General features: G+C 36.8%; 1 protein-coding gene across 1 annotated transcript in view; it reads right to left on the reverse strand.

Moving 5' to 3' along the window:
* Positions 1–18,324, reverse strand: part of TMEM131 (transmembrane protein 131) — a gene marked incomplete at its 5' end in the record, with an annotated part of 192,115 nt that overhangs the window by 115,864 nt on the left and 57,927 nt on the right. The window contains 2 exons of the mRNA XM_079721265.1: positions 1,317–1,385; positions 11,096–11,136. Of these exons, the coding sequence (XP_079577391.1) occupies positions 1,317–1,385; positions 11,096–11,136 (110 nt within the window). The remainder of the gene's footprint in view (positions 1–1,316; positions 1,386–11,095; positions 11,137–18,324) is intronic.

Here is an 18,324-nt window from a genome sequence, read left to right on the forward strand (position 1 = left end):
CACTCCTGGGCATATATCCAGAGAAAACCATAATTCGAAAAGATACATGTACCCCAATGTTCACTGCAGCACTATTTACAATAGCCAGGACATGGAAGCAACCTAAATATCCATTGACAGAGGTATGGATAAAGACGATGTGGTACATATATATGATAGAATATTACTCAACCATAAAAAAGAATGAAATAATGCCATTTGCAGCAACATGGATGGATCCAGAGATTGTCATACGGAGTGAAGTCAGACAAAGACAAATATCGTATGATATTGCTTGTATGTGGGATCTAAAAAAATGGTACAAATGAACTTATTCATAAAACAGAAACAGAGTCACAGATGTAGAAAACAAACTTATGGTCACCGGGGCGGTAAAGGAGTGGGAGGGATACATTGGAAGATTGGGATTGACATATATACACCACTATATATAAAATAGATAACTAATAAGGACCTACTGTATAGCACAGGGAACTCTACTCAATATTTTGTAAAGACCTATATGGGAAAAGAGTCTAAAAAAGAGTGGATATATGTATATGCATAACTGATTCACTTTGCTATACACCTGAAACTAACACAACATTATAAATTAACTTTACTCCAATAAAAATTATTTTAAAAAAAGAACAAAAAAAATTTAAAAAAACATCTTTTCTTCTGCTAACTTACCAGAGTGGCATTACTCTAGTAGTTATATCATTTAAGATGTTCTCTTTACCTACCTGCTAAATTGGGTTGGAACCAAATATGGGTGAAGACTTGTCTTCCCCTCAGTGTACCTGAGATGTGCAAAACCTGAGACCCAGAGGCAGAAGGTAAGCAGAACTATGGTTTGAGGAAGTACTCTGTGGTTGGACCTTGTCTTCCTGTAGGATCTGCTTTTGTTTGGCCTCCTGGGTTGGTGATAATATTATTTATTTGATGATGTATAAAAGTTTGTACTTTAAAAGCATATACATCAAACAAATTGATATATTCTTCTACATCCACAAGGAAAAATGTTAAATAATAAAAATGGAAATGAAGTGCTGATCAGAAAGGTAACCCTAAGTTTAATGCTGCTTCTGAAGATAAGATCCTCTGAACCAGAGACTCCAAAATGTGGATATTTTTCAAACTTCAAAATTTAATATTATATGTTAGATTCATAATAGATACTTACTTCCCATTTTCAAACTGTATTCAACATTATTTACTTTCCTGATGACTAAAACATGTAACTTTCTCATACAAGATAACACAGGCAAAAGGCAAGACAAATGCATGCATAAAATACATATAATATTGCTATGGTCTGAAATTTTTAAACTTACTGTTCATGAAAATCCAGCATTGGTGGCTCAAATCGTATAGGTCTGCAATTACCCCGGTACAGAGATATACTGTAAGTAAAAAGAAAACAGCCTAAGAAGCAATTCTTCAACATATATGTTTCCCCAAACCAAAGTCAGACACTTGAGTTTTGTCATCATAAAGTTTAAGAAAAGTGGAGTCTTATATTAGAAATATGTGTTACTTTTTTATTAGAGGAAATAAATAAACGTTTGTTTTTAAAAATGGGGGAAAAAAGGAGTGTTTTTCCTATTCAAAGGTATTCAAAAACAGAAACTGCTCAAATAGACTGCCGAAATTTATTTAGTTGATATAATTGATAACAATATCCCTTAATATGTTCATTTGGATTTTTTTTTTTTTTTTTGCCACACCACGTGGCTTAAGGGATCTCATTTCCTCAACCAGGGATTTAACCTGGGGCACCGCAGTGAAAGCACCAAGTCCTAACCACTGGACTGCCAGGGAACTGTCTCATTTGGATTTTTAATACATGTACAATGAACAATAAATAATTACTTGTACTTGGAAGGAAATTTATAGAGACAAAAACTCATGATCCCATTGTAACTAGAGTGTCAAAGAACTAAACAAAAGTCAGTTTGGGGATAAAAATTTCCAAGAACTGAAATATCTTTTTAATCTGAGAGTTTGGAACATACTGATCTATGATGTCTTGGCCTAAATATTTGAGTATCATTTCTAACTATTCCCCCTTGATACTAGAACTTCTCACTAAAACAGATTCCTGAATAAGCAAACCTCCTAGACATCACCATGACCTAACATTGATGCAAAGTATAAATAACCTTGGAGAGGAGGTCCACATACCTAAAGTCATCTGTTTACATACTGAGAGAGGGAGAAAGTCATTCAGACACTAAAGTTTCTAAACAGTAGATTATCTTTCTGTTGTATTTTAAGAAATGATGTAAGAGCAAAACCCATTTTGTGAGACTACTTTATTTCCATCATCTCTGCAATTCAAAAGAGCACAAGCTTCACATGATATAGTAACTTCATTCAGGAAATACAATAGAAATAGACAAGGACATACAGAAAATGTGGAAGATCTAGATTTAACTCAATTCAATAAAGATTAAATAGTCTGAGCAGTGGAATAATTGAGCTTAAAAAAATAAGGTTTAAAAGTGTTTTTAGCCTTACCAATTAAGAGTATTACTCTGTGCTGCTTGACAATCCTTCTACATATGTTGAACATTAAAGATGACAAACACGAGAAGGAAAAGACCAAATGTAAGATTATACTTTACTAAAGCACAAAACTAAAGACACTGGGACAACGAAGGCACAATTCCTCACAAGACAGCTGCCACATGTAGCCCAAGGTACAGAATCTACTCCCTCTTGATTTCTGCCCTTCTTAGACATACTATAACGAGGATACTCTTCAGCTCCTTTAAAACAATAGATACTGATCAGTTCATCAGTTTTAACAGTGTGAAACTCAAACTTACATAAAATCTCCATCCAATCAAGAAAAAAAAAGTGTAATGCATAAAGTAAATGTGTCTAAGTCAGTAATCCACATATATATAAACAATGACTGTGTTAGATGCTAGAGATACAAAGGAGATTAAGATACAGTTTTTTTTCTCTCACAGAACTGAGAGTCTAATCCCCCAATTTCAAGTGGAAATGTTTAAAGTGGCCAGGCAAGGGAAAAAAGTGCAGTGCACACCCCATTCACTCAACACAAATATACTGAATGTCAGGGGCTGTCTAGTGGCTGGGGCCATGAGAACAAAGAGCCTGTTCTCATGGCACTAACATGCCAATGGGGAAAACAAAAGTAGAACACATCACGTGATGACGTCCAACATATAAAGACAAATCAAACACAGCAGGAACATAGAAGGTCTCTCTGAGGAGGGACACTGGGGCTGAGGCCTGACTGGTAGCAATCTGGAGGAAGAAAGCAGGAATGTCCTTGGCATGATGAGGAACCAGGAGGCTGGAGTGGCCAGAGTGCAGGAAGGAGGGGGAGGAGACCGGAGCTGAGACCAGAGCGGTACAGAGGCCAGGTCTCCTCGCAGAAGTCTGGATTTTATCCTAAGTGTAACAATAAGCCTCTACAGTGTTTTGAGCAAGGAAGTAACATGATCTAACACATTTAAAAGGTCAAATCTGGCTGCTGTATGAAGAGACTGCATGAGCCCAAGAGTGAAGCAGGAAAGCCCTGCAGTTGTCCAGAGAGGAGGGGACAGCCACTGTGGCCCAGGATGACTGCAAGGGAGGGTGGTGAGAAGTGGCTCTTTTCTGAATATTTCTGGAAGCTAGAGACATCAGGCTGATGGATTGATTTTGGAGTGTAAGAGAAAGAAGAGAGGCATCAAGATGACTTAACTCTAACATTTTGGCCTGAGAAACTAGATACGTAGTCATGACATGGAAGAGTGGGTTGGAAGTGGGGAAGGGTAGTTGGGTAGGGATTCAAGAGTATTGTTTTAGACATTTAAACTTGAGATGTCTTATCTCGATGGAGATGTCAAGTAGGCAGACAGATATACATGGTTATTGCTTTATATTAAAAAGTTACTGATTTGGGGGTACTGATCTTAAACCCAGGCATTTTGGTGAGTTAATTCTAACAGTCTGTCTATAGATTCTCTTAGATTTCCCCCTGCCATTATATGTGTTGCTAAAATGATCACTATCTTGGGTTGTCTCTGTAGACAGATCACCTGCAAGTAACAATTCTGTTTCTTCCTTTTAAATCCTTAGAACTTGTTTTCCTTTTTCATGCCTTATGTGGGCTAAGACCTCCCATAAAATGTTCCAAAGAAGTGGTGTCCAGCAATTGTTATCGTGACATTTACAGGATGCCCACAGAATATGAGATAGAGGGGACAATACATAACAGATAATTCCCTCATAAGTAAACGCATATTTTCAAAACAACAGCAGATCTATATCTAAGGACCAATTTAATATTTGAGTGGGTACAACACAAATTGTCATAGGTATAATCTTATTTTAACAAAACCAAAAATTCAATAACACAGCTATCACATACCTACAACTGATTTAAATGGCTGCTACTGTTTATTTAGAATGGCTATGACACTGTTTAGTGCTTTATTAACAGAAAGCAAATGTCTACAAATCCATAACGCTGAAAAATAAACTGGGGAAGAAGCAATATGAAAAATGGTGCCCTTTGTCAATTTCAAAGAGACAGAATCTTAGACATTATAAAATAACATGATTTTATGTTTTCAGCAGTGATTGTATTTTTTCTGAAACTTTCAATACAATATTTTATTTTCACTAAAACATTAACTGTTTATTTGGGGAGAAGGAGATGAATAAGGACTATTCTGACTTCAAGCGAGGGAGCAGCTGGAGAGATACATGAAATCTGTGTTGCTTGGTGAACTGTTAGGTCGAAATTAAGCACACAAGACCTTCCCAAATGAAGCATACAAGACATTCTTGGAGCTTTGGGAATTTGTTTAAACTGTGAAATTTAAAATATTTTCCTAGGGGCAATTACTACCTAAACAAAAGGTTCTCTTTGGCCCAATATTTCATAATGAATGATTTCTGGTCTACCTACATCTTAATCATCTAGGATGCTTATAGAAATGCAGATTCCAGGGCCCCGCATCTCTCGATTCTGATTCCTTACATCTAGTATGGAGCCCAGAAACTGGCACTTTTATGTACACTCTCACATTTGGGAATGACTCTTTTGTAGCTTGATCCACAATAAGCATTGCAAGCAGAAATAAGAGGGGAATAAAAGCACTTTAACAAGTAAAACTTTTTAAAAAGTCACCAACAGTTTAAAATGGTCCCCAATATGACTTTTATTAGAGACAGCTATATAGTGACTTAAGAGAAAAGATACAGATTACTCCAATATCAATATTTTTCAATAAATACATTTTAGCTTAAATTTTCATTTCCCTAAGGACTAATGATGTTGAACATCTTTTCATTTGTTTACTGTCCAATCAAATATCTTCTTTTGCAAAGTGTCTGTTCAAAGTATTTTAACTGGGATGTCTGTCTTAATTTTGAGTTGTAAGAGTTCTTTATATATTCCAGATACCTGTCCTCTGTCAAATGTATGTACTGTGAATATTTTCTCCCTGTCCCTCCTTTTCCTATTATCAATGATGTCTTTTGGGGAGTGACATCATCAAGATGGTGACATAGGTCATTCTTGACTTCAGTCCCCCTCACAAGAAGACCAACCAACAAACTACCCATAGATGAGATACCATTGTGAATCCCAAAACACAGGGGTGAGGCTCAAGAACATCCTTGGACCACAGAGAGCAGGAAAAAAGAAGAAGAAGAAAAAAAAAGAACTGTATTAGAAAGGTAAGAGAAATGGTTATACTCTGGTCATATCACCTCTCTACCAGACTGGTACAGCGCTGCACTGAGAGGGCCCCCTAGCACCTACAGTTTCTCAAATGGGAAAGAGAGATCCCACAGTGGGCATCTAGCTCCCCAGTGTTGTGGGGAGGTAAGTGGACATCTAGAGTTATGAGGCCCAAAGAACCCCACACAGGTTGAACTTGAAAAGGCCTACAATGAGACACATTATGATTAAACTGTCAAAGTCAAAGACAAAGAGAGAATTCTGAAAGCAGCAAAAGTGACACATCACATACAAGGAATACCCCACTCCCCACCCCATAAGACTACATTAGTCCCCCCTCATCCATGGTTTCACTTTCTGTAGTTTCAGTTACATGCGGTCAACCATGGTCTGAAAATATTAAATGAAAAATTCCTGAAATAAAAAATACATAAGTTTTAAACTGCACACCCTTCTGAGTAGCATGATGAAACTTCATGCTGTCCTGCTCTGCCCTGCCCGAGACATGAATCATCCCTTTGTCCACTGTACCCTTGCTGTATATGTGACCCACTGTCAGTATAGGAAAAAACAGAGTATATATAGTGTTTGGTACTATCAGTAATAGTGTAGTGTTTGGAATGTATGCCCCGCAGATAAGAAGAAGGTACCGTACAGGTGGATTGCTCAACAGAAATTCTGTAGGCAAAGAGAGAGTTGGATGACATTCAAACTACTGAAAGAAAATAACTGTCAAATAACAATACTATACCCAGCAAAGCTGTCATTCAGAAATCAAGGAGAGAGAAAGACTTCACTGAACAAACAAAAGTTGAGGGGGTTCATCATAGCCACTTCCGACTTACAAGAAATACTAAAGGGTGTTCTTCAAGCAGAAATAAAAGGATGCTAACTGACATCAAAAAAACATATGAATATATGTGTAAAACTCACTGGTAATGGTAAATATACAGTCAAACTCAGATTCTCTAATATTGTGATGATAGTACATAATTCACTTACCACTCTAGTTTAAAAGTTAAAAAACATATTAAAAATAAATTACAAAAAATTGCTATTGAATGGACGATTAAAAAAATGTGTAAATTTTAACACAATGAATTAAAATGTGAGGGGAAGGACTTCCCTGGTGGTTCAGTGGTTAAGACTCTGTGCTCCCAATGCAGGAAGCATGGGTTTGATCCCTGGTTGGGGAACTAAGATCCCACATGCTCCACGGCGCAGCTAAAAAATAAAATAAAATTTTAAAAATAATTAAAAAATAAATAAAATGTGAGGGTGAGAAGTAAAAGCTTGGATCAAGAATTGCTTTACTTGTTAGACTGAAAGTCATTAATGGACCAATTGACAAAATTAAAATAAGGTCTGTGGATTAAGTAGTATATGTAGGTATTAATTTCCTGATTTTACTGTGGCTTGTAAAATAATGTCTATATTTATAGAAGTTTTTAGGGGTAAAATAAAAGAGCATCATGTCTACAAGTGATTCTCAAAAAATTCAGAAAAATAATTACATATACGTATATACCTATATACAGAAAGATAGGGAAGAGAGAGAGAAGAAGGGAAGATGAGGTGGAGAGGGAGATTATGAATGATCAAGCAGATGTGGTAAAATGTTAAATGGGGAATCAATCTAGGTCAATATATACATGGGATATATATGGGAATTCTTTGTACTCTTTTTGCATCTATCCTCTAAAGTTATTTCAAAACAAATGATAAAAAAATTAAATATAAATTGAAAAATATAGTACATTTCTTATAGACAATATATGCTTAGATCTTTCCTTAATATAGTCTGACAACTGGTGTTGAAACCATTCACAGTTATTATAATATTTGATATGGTTGGGTTCAAGTCTACCATCAAAATTACTAGTCTTCAAGATTTATGCAAAGTAGTACTGATTTTTGCATATATGTCACTTCATGTGTGGCTAAAAGCTCAGAGCTAGAAAATAAATCTAAGTATAAACCCAAATGGAATCTTAAAAAACAACTTAAGAACATTCCCTTTAACTTTTTCACAAAATTTAAAACAGATATTAGACAAACTGCAATTGTGAGCAGACTTTATCTGCCATTAAGGTATTAGCAAGTTCTGGCTCTAACTATAATCTTCTAGATGCTTATGGTTAACTGTAGGCAACCAAAATGGTTGTACTTAATAAAAAGCAAACTATACAGTCAATTAAAGAACCTCAACCACCTTAATTTGAAAAGTACTCCGTAGCCCAGTATTTTTGGCTTATATCCTAGAGATACCAGGAAACTTAAAGATCAGAAGACTCTGGTTCTTCTTGTGGACACTGTGTATACACATACACACACAGATATACACATGTATCCTTCTTAACTAACTGTATACACCAACATTTCCAGCTCTTATGACAACATAATATAATAACAACAACACTGCTCCCAATATCAAACCTTTGCACTAGCTGTTCCTCTGTCTGAAATGCTCTGCCCTAAGACTTTCACCAGGTAAGCTGAAACATCATTTCAGAGAGGGCTTCGTTATGGTCAAATCTAAAGAAGCAATGGAGTCTTGTCGATCCCAGACCTTTCTCTAGCTGGTATTTTGTTCATTTATTTGGTGGCTTATTGTCTGTTTTCCCCATTAGCACGCAGGTTTTACCAGGGCAGGAGTCTTGACTATCTGGCCCAGCCAGCACTGTGGTAGTTTTAAAATGTGTTCACAAATTCTCTGATCTGCATCTCTTCAAGAGGTGGGGGGCTTAATTCTGCTCTCCTTGGGGGTAACTTGCCATGAATAAAATATGGTAAAAGTGACTGTGTGACTCAATTACAAAAGACACTGTGGCTTCCTCCTTGTGCTCCCTCTTGGATCTCCTGCTCTAGGGTCTCCAGCTGCTGTGACACGGGAACATTCAAGCAGCCCTACGGAGAGTTCCACATGGCAAAGAACTAAGGTTTCCTGCCAACAGCCAGTAAGGAACTGAGGCCTTCTGCTAATGGTATGTGAGTGAGCCATCTTGGAGAGGACCCACCGGGCCCAGGCCTTCAGATGACTGCAGCTTCGGTTGATGTCTTGGCTGAAATCTCACGAGAGACCCTGAGCCACAAATACTTAGCAGAGTTATTCCCAAATTTCTCACTCACAGAAACAGAAAAATAATAAATGTCTGCTGTTTTAAGCTTCTAGGTTTGGAGGTAATTTATTACACAGCAATAGATAACAAACACAATGACTGAATCACTAGTTCTTAGAACAATGCCTGGTGTATGTAAAGATTCCAGTAAATATTTGCTGAATGACTGAACAAATAAATTAACAAACACCCACAACTTATGTAACATTTTAATGTTTGCAAACTACTGTTACCCAAATAAATCTCTCATTTGGTCCTTACAGCAACCTTATATAATGCATAACCTTATATCACATATAAGATACATCAGGCTGAGAAATGATCTTCCCCAGTATGCAAATGAAAGTCATGCTCAGAGCAGTTAAATAGTTTTTCTCCAGGCTACACATCTGGTGAACACAGAACTCAGGTCTCTTTAATTCCTAATCTCCCACCATAGGGCTCTACAACCCTAGGAAAAGACATTCATAAAAGGTGGCTTCACATCCCAAAATATTAAATCATTACTGGTACTCATTATAACATTTTGGTGTTCAACTAAAATAAACACTGATGGAACACTATGTGCACATTATCCACCATTATATTATGTAGCTGGCATCTTTTTAAACAAAATATTATCATGTAATTGATAACTGTATTAAAACAAATTAGAAAGGGTGAACCAGAAGGTAGGAGAGAAATATAAAAAAGAGTATCTTGGAAAATTCTTTCATAGTTTTACTTCCCATGATCCTGAGGTCGTGAAAGCAGCAGCTCTTCTCTTTGCAGAATGTCCTGGAAGCCCTTGGGGCTGAAGCAGATAGTAACCATTGTGGTGGAGACGGAGCAAATGGTAGCCAGAGACTAGCTTCACCACCATTAGCTACAGAATCATTTTGTAACTAAGCTTTTCATGATATAAATTTCCCTGGAGCAGGTTAAGTTTCACTTACAGAATGAGAGTTTTCACTCAGGAGATCATGTATAGGCAATACAAGAAAGGATGGGGCTGAATCTCTTGGCTTACTAGAAAAGTCACAGGGCAGCAAATGGACTATACAACTGGGGAGTACAAGAAGTCAGAAATTGGTGTACAAATGACTACAGGAGTTCAAAAGCCACAAAGTGTCCATCTCAGCAATCTCTAATGCTTAGCAGAAACGGGGGTACCCCCAAGGAGAAGCTGGTAGAGGCAGCCAGTAGTGGAGACCAGGAGCTGCAGTCAGAGGCTAACTTCACCTCAGCTGTGCCTTAGGCCTTGTGGACTGTTTTGATGATGAAAGTGAGACACCATGTGAGGCACACCCGTGTGTCTCAGGTAGCTGATCCCCTACAACTAAGCCCTGAGGCTTCTATCATTGGATTATAATATACTCTTCAAGTGAGCTGCCTTCTTTCAGAAAGCAGATTGCCTTTGTCGTTTCATCAACACATATGCTTTATAACCTCATCAGAAGCTGTATCTCTACTGTCCTTCAAGACATCTCAAGGCAGGGAGTGTATCCACAGCCCCAGCACAGAGCAGACTGTGCAGTAAGCTCCATCACGACTACTTTCCTTCATGTGCCTCCACTGGCTCCCCTATGCCTCTTTCAAAGCATTTCCCCTCTAATTCTTAACTAACTCTATATTGCTCTTCTGGCTAAAGAGAGAAAATACAGTGAACACTGAAGGATTCCATATTTGATATAAGAATATCAAAGGGAATGCAACTCGGGGCTGGTGATCAGAAGATAATGAATTCTACCCGAAACTCTGCCAGTCTAACCTTGTTAGCACATCCCTTGGTTCTAAGAATCTCAGAGTCCTCATGTGTCAAACAAGGGGGGTCAACAAGACAACCAGTTAGGGTCTCCTGTAATTAGAATCATCTCTCCTTATACGGTAACCTCCTCTGCCAGGGGCCTGCAGGTAGACCCTTGATGACAACTGAGGGCAGCACTGCTCAGCCCATAAAAAGCAGGGAGGACCACGGGAGAGGTCACTGGGAGCTATAAAGCCGAAACTCTTCCAAAGCAAGGGGAGTTTCAGCTACAAGTAAACCCTTTTGCATGTGATGCAGAAGGAATGCTACACAATGCATGACATGCAAATTCAGATTTAAACTTGGTCTTCCATACACAATACTTGAAATACATGATATAATGCGATTTACTATTTGTTTTCCCTCCTCACCAAAAAAAGTATGGGGAAAACGGAGAACAGGAATCCCCCAGAAAGACCTAAAAGTATGTCAGTATCTTACTAAATACATAAAATTTTATATATTAAAAATATATATATATACCTATTACTGCCTTACCTTTTCTGTTGGTATGAACTGAGTCCAAGTGTTGTCTCAGTCTGTGAAGGAAGAAAACAATGGTGAAAACACAGAAACCAAATCTTTATACTACAGACATACAGAATATCCAACATATTTGATTACAGTTTCAACTTTGACCTTATACTTACTTTCAGGTTAAACCTGTTCCCTAAATCATATGAAATGATTTGTCATACCATATAATTCAAATGAGAGAATAATTTGGATTAAATTTTAAACACACATGGAAGTAATGCAAAGTAATAGGATTGATTTTTAGAAGCTTGCCAAACCAATACATCCTATGAGAAGAGTCCTCTTTCCAATTACTTTGTAAGGCTACACGTGTCTCTCACTGTTCACTCCTTCTCAACTGTGTGCAGGTGCTGGTCTACTATGGTTCCTGCCACCATGGAGCTTGAGGCATGGGGCGGGGTAGGGGTAGGGGGAGTCAGTTATTTAAAAACTAAATAAATGTGTTTATACATTGAATAAAGGACTTTGGAAAAATTGGAAAGATGTTATGAAAGAGAATAAATAGGTGACATGCTTAAATATGTCATGAGGGAAGCCCTGTCTGAAGAGATAACATTTATACTGAAACCTAAAGGATAAAGAAGAGCTGTGTTTGGAGGTGGGATTTTGTGGTGGTGGAGAAAACAGCACGTGAAAAGGTCCTAGTACAGGAAAGAGCCTGGATGCTCAACAAACAGACGGCAGGTCTATTTGGCTGGAGTTTAGAGAGAAGGGGGAGAGAAGCAGAAATGGGGCTGGAGGTGAGGCAGCGCCCTGTTATGTTGTGCCCTGGTAAGAAGCCATGCTAAGAAGTCTGGACTGTGTTGTACTCTAAATGCAGTACAAGGGGACTGAAGTTGTAGGAGAGAAACAGAGACACAGACATGGTCTAGACGATTTAAGTGCTAAAGACATTATTTTGGCTGTAGTGTAGGATATGGATTAGAAAATCCAGCAATCACACTTCTAGGTTTATACCCCAAAGAACTGAATGCAGAGAGCAGGGACTCAACAGTTATTTAGATATCCATGTTCACAGCAGCATTATTCACAATTGCAAAGCATGGAAGCTACGCAAGTGCCTACTGATGAATAAATGAAGAAACAAAATGCGGTGTATACATACAAAAGAATATTATTCAGCCTTGAAAAGGAAGGAAATTCTGACATATGCTACAACATGGATGAACCATGAAAACTAAGTCTACACTTAGACTAAATGAAACAAGCCAGTCACAAAAGGACAAAAACTATATGATTCCATTTACATGAGGTACTTAGAGTAGACAAATTCATAGAGACAGACAGTAGAATGCTGGTTGCCAGGGGCTGCAGTAGGGGGAATGGGGAATTGTTGTTTAATGGGCACACAGTTTCGGTTTGGGATGAAAATAAAAGGTCTGGAGCTAGATGGTGGTGATGCAGAAACAAATGCGAATGTACTTAATGCCACTGAAATGTACACTTAAAAATGGTTAAAATTGTAATTTTATGTTATGCATATTTTACTACAATAGAAAAAAAAGGTATAGCAATCAAGACAGTGTGGCACCAGTATAAAGACAGACAAAACAGATCAACAGAACTGGAGAAAACTCAGAAACGAACTCACACATTTATAGTCAACTTGATTTTCAACAAAGGCATCAATGTAATTCAGTAGAGAAACATGTATCTTTTCAACAAATGGTGCTGGAACAACTGGACAAAGCTTGGGGGAAAATGAACCCTTACCCTTGTATCACACCATGCACTCAAATTAATTTTAGATAAATCATAGTTCTAAGCATAAAAACTAAAATTATAAAGCTTCGACAAAAAAATAGATTATATTTGCAACATTCAAACAGACAAAGATTTCATGAACAGGACAAAAAAAACACTAGTCATAAAAGAAAAAACTGATGGATTGGACTTCAACAAATTTTTTAAAATACGTTCACCAAAAGACATCGCTATGAAAATGAGAAGGCAAACCACATACCGAGAGAAAATATTTGCAAATCACCTATTTGATGAAGGACTTGTATCTTGAACATATGAAGAACTTATGAATCTGAATAATAAGAAAACCACCCAGTTTTTAAAAATGAGCAATTCTACAAATGTCAGTTAAGCACATGAGAAGATGCTCAGCACCAGTTATCAAGGGAAAGTAAATTTAAACTTCAACGATACACTACAACCTACAATAATGTCCAAAATGGAAAAGACTGACGATACTAAGGGTTGGCAAGGATATGCAGTAACTGGAACTTTCATACACTGCTGGTGGGAATGTAAAACAGAATCACCATTTTAGAAGAAGCTTGGCAATTTCTTACAAGTTAAACTTAAAACACCCACCATATGACCACTCTGAGATATTTGCCCAAGGGAAACAAAAGCATAAGTCCATACAAAGACTTATACATGAATGTTTATGGCAGCTTTATTTGTAATAGGTCAGTGCTGGAACAACCCAAATTTCCATCAACAGATGAAGTGACACATGAATTGTGGTATGGGATAGAACAGTAGAATACTACTCAGCAATAAAAAGAGAGTAAACTCAAAGACTAGGAACCTTTCTTTTTCTCTATTAAGTATTTCTTTATTATTTTAGAAAAAATATTTTTAAAAGAACAGAAAATAACATTTGAATGGGGAAAAAGGAATAAACTACTGATACATGCAACAACATTGATAACTCTTAAAATAATCATGCTGAGTCAAATTCCCAAAAAGTACATTCTATATGATTCCATTTATATAACATGATTTAAAGTATAAACTGATGGTGTCAGAAAGCAAATCAGTGGTTGCCTAGAGATGGAGAGTGAGGGTAGAGGGATTACCAAGGGTCACAAGTAAACTTTTGGGGGCCATGGATACATATATTTATTATCTTGATTGCAGTAATGCTTTCACAGGTGTATAATATGTCGAACTTTTCAAATCGTACACTTTAAACATGGACAGTTTACTGTGTGTCACTTTTACTTCAATAAAAAGTACAACCTAAGAATTCTAGGACATGCTAAACTGTGGTCCCCATCTGGAGCTGACAGAAAGGAGACTCAGGAAGTATAGCACCCATGTATACTTTCTGGAGGGGAAAAAAATATCTTCATGAAGACAATCTGGCCAAGATGATTACTCATGAAGAATTGCAAATGAGGAAGCTGTCTTGTGAAAGATAAGCAGACACAGTAAAGGAACTGTGGAAATAAGGTTAGAAAAGCAGAAAGTAAATGTTGTTTTTGAAGTATAAGCCACAAAATAGAAAAGTCATTTAACTATAATTAGAATAAAAATCTCAGCACAACCCTAAATATTGAGAGAAAAGGAAAGATCACAATAGACACTATTTTGTTTCTGAAGTAATTTGAGAAATGAAGGTTTAAACATATCTTAAATACGTATCTGAAACTTAAGCCCCGAAATTGAGAGAAAACAAAAAGGAAAGCATAAAAATTAGGTGGAATAGATTAAACACATATATAGCATGATTTAAATGAGATAAACTCATCTATTAAGAAAGACAAAAGGATCATGTTGAAAAAACAAAGCCCAACTATAGACTGTAAATACCTAACACAAAATGATTCAAAAATGTTGAAAGCCGAAGAATGAGCAAAAAATAAACAAGGTAAATGCCTCCTCCCACCCCACCCCCCAGAAAAGAAGAGAAAAATCAAGCAAAAAAAGGGTTACATTAGTAACAATGAAAAGATCTGCTATTTAAGTATTTTATAACTGAACAGCAAAAAGAAAGAAAAAGAAAGAAACTGGGGAAAAGAATACTGTGATTGAAATATAAGCAAAGAAAAGGAGGCAAATCACTTAAAGAAAAATAAATGGCTAGTAATCATATGAAAAAAGATGGTCAGCTCACCAAACTATGAAGCAATCCCTAGAAGAGACTGAGATTTCCAATTTCACCATCTGATTAGTGGAAACCTTTGAACTTTATGCTCAGAGATAAGGGTCTGTCAGGAGTACTCAGGGCCCTAGAAAATGCCTGTGCCATGTATTTCTGTATTTCTATCAAATATAAGACATACCTACAATATTTCAAAGTAAACTTCACTGAATCACAGATACTTAAAGTTGGTAACGCTTGACGTATTGCAAATGATCTTTTCACTGTGCATCTACAAAGATAAGCACAATTCCCACCCACAAGTCAGACTCCATTCTTTTGTTGCATTTAAGGGCTCCAGTCTCAGCCTAGCTCACTGCTAGGCTCCACATTCCAGACCAGTCTGAGCACAGCCTCTCTCAGAGACCACCCCAAAGGGATATAAAGGAGGAAAACGAACTATTCTTCCACTCAAATGGAAAAGACTGCAAAAATAAGTATGTGATATATTCTCAAACAGTATTAAATTCTCTTACCACAAAAATAATATATAAGTCTATCCCTATAACCTAGTGGTTCCAATTGGGGGCAATTTTGTCCTCTGGGGCATTTGGCAATGTCTAGAGACATTTTTGATGGTTGCAACTGAAAGGGCTACTGGCATCTAGAGGGTAGAGGCCAGGGATGCTGCTAAACACCCTACAACACATAAAACAGTCTTCCTTCCTCATCTCCCAGCAAGGAATTACCTGGTCCAAAATATAAATATTGCCAAGACTGAAAACCCTACTGTAACCTGAATTTTATAAAGACATATCAATAATTTAATTTTCATTTGTAATAACATCTCCTTACATTATAATTCAAAGTGCATAACTGCCACAACTGTCTCTATCTCTAGTGGTCCTTGCAGTTCTTAATACACTGGAGACACTCAAATTATATTTACCAGTCCAGGATCAAACAGTATATGTCAGAATTCAAATCTTGTGCTCTTATCTGTAATTATTACACACTTATTATGACATATCCTTTTTTTTTTTTTTTTTTTTTTTTGGCTTTGTGGCTTGCGGGATATTAGTTTCCCAACCAGGGATTGAACCCATGCCCTCAGGAGTGAAAGTGTGGAGCCCTAACCACTGAACCGCCAGGGACTTCCCAACATACCCTTGATAAGACTGTACATGCCTAAAACTGACTTCTTTTAGCTTACACAAGCTGAAGTTGGCCATTCATTTCCTTTTATGTATATTTTACATTATTTTCTTAGTGGTTACCCTGGAGATTATAATTTATATCTTAAATCTACAACAAACTTGTTTGAATTCCTACCAGCTCAGCTTCAATAGTATACTTAATTCTGTCATTTTTCTATTTGTTTTCTATATGCCTTATACTGTTTTATTCCCTCATTTCCTATAGTCCTGTCATCTTTTGGTTTAGTTGATTTTTTGGTAGTGAAATGTTTAAATTCATTTTGTGTATTTCCTATATTATTTTCTTTGTGGTTACCATGGGGATTAATCTAACATCTTAAAGTTATAACACTCTAATTTGAATTTTTATCAGATTTAACTCAATCACACTCAATGTGTACTTCTTTACAGCTCCATCCCTACTTCTTTTGGTTGATAATGTCACAGAATTTCTTCTTTTTGTATCCAAAAACAAACTAATAATTCTTTTAAGTACATTAGTCTTTAAATTATATAGAAAACAAAATGTGGAGTTACAAACCAAAGTGACAATAATCCTTGCTTTTAGACTATTTTTTTAATGTATTAGTCTCAAATCTTGTAGAAAACAAAAAGTGGAGTTTCAAACCATTGTTACAATAATACCAAGTTTTAAACTGCCCATGTATTTACTTTTACTGTGATCTTTATTTCTTCATATGGCCTTACGTTGTTGTCTAGTGTTCTCTCATTTTTACCTGCAGGACTCCCTTCAGCATTTCTTGCAAGGCAGGTCTAATGGTAAAGAGCTTCCTCAGCTTTTGTTTATCTGGGAATGTCTTAATTTCTCCCTCACTTTTGAAGAACAGTTTTGTCAGTTATAGGATTCTTGGTTGATAGTTTTTTCCTTCTAATACTTTGAATATATGGGTCCACTGCCTTCTGGTCTCCAAAGTTTGTGATGAGAAATCTCTTAGTAACTTATCAAGGATCCTTTTTATGTGATGAGTCCCGTTGCTCCTGTTGCTTTCAAGATTTTCTTTGCCTTTTTAAGGTCTGATTTAACATGTCCCAGTATGAGTCTCTGAGTTCATCTTACTTGGAGTTCACTGAGCTTCTTGGATGCTTATATTCATGTCTTTCATTAATTTGTGATATTTTCAGGCATTATTTCTTCAAGTATTCTGTCTCTCTTTTTACCTTTCAGGACTCCCACAATGCATATGTTGGTTCACCTGATGGTCTTAGGCTCTACTGACTTTTCTTTAATCTTTCTGTTCCTCAGCATCGAGAATTTTTCACTTCAGTTACTGTATTTCCAGCTCAATTTTCTTTTTAATTTCTTTTTCCCCCAGCTTCACTGAGGTATAGTTGGAAAATAAAAATTGTTTATATATATATATATTTTTTTTTTTTTTTTTTTTGTGGTACGCGGGCCTCTCACTGTTGTGGCCTCTCCCGTTGTGGAGCACAGGCTCCGGATGCGCAGGCTCAGCAGCCATGGCTCACGGGCCCAGCCGCTCCACGGCATATGGGATCCTCCCAGACCGGGGCACGAACCCGTATCCCCTGCATCGGCAGGCGGACTCTCAACCACTGCGCCACCAGGGAGGCCCAATTGTTTATATTTAAGGTATACAATGTGATGTTTTGATATACATATACATTGTGAAATGATCACCTCATATACTTTTTTCTTGGTGAGAGCAATTAACTACTATCTTAGCAAATTTCAAGTATACAATACAGTATTATAACTACAGTCATGTTGTACACTAAATCTCTAGAAGTTATTCATCTTGCAAAACTGAAATATTGTACAAAAACTGAAATGAAAAATTCATTAGAACGATTCAAAGGCAGATTTGAGCAGGCAAAAGAAAGAATTATCAAACTTGAAGATAAGACAGTGGAAATTCTCGATTCTGAGGAACAAAAGGATGAAAGATTAAAGAAAAGTCAGTATTCCTCTTACCAGCAAAATCTGACTGCTCTCAGTTTGTGCCCTTCTAGGGGTACTTCTGCTTCTTGGATGGATTCTGAATTTCTCTTCAAAGTATTCTGGTACCAATATTTACTTTTATGTCAGTGTTTCTGTACAAGAATGAGAGCTAGGGCTGCCTACTCTGCCATCTTGATGATGTCACCCATCAAGGTTTTCTATCTTTTTATTGATATTTCCATTTTATTCA

The sequence above is a fragment of the Hyperoodon ampullatus genome, assembly GCF_949752795.1.
Source record: "Hyperoodon ampullatus genome assembly, chromosome: 15".
NCBI classification, from domain to species: Eukaryota; Metazoa; Chordata; class Mammalia; order Artiodactyla; family Ziphiidae; genus Hyperoodon; species Hyperoodon ampullatus.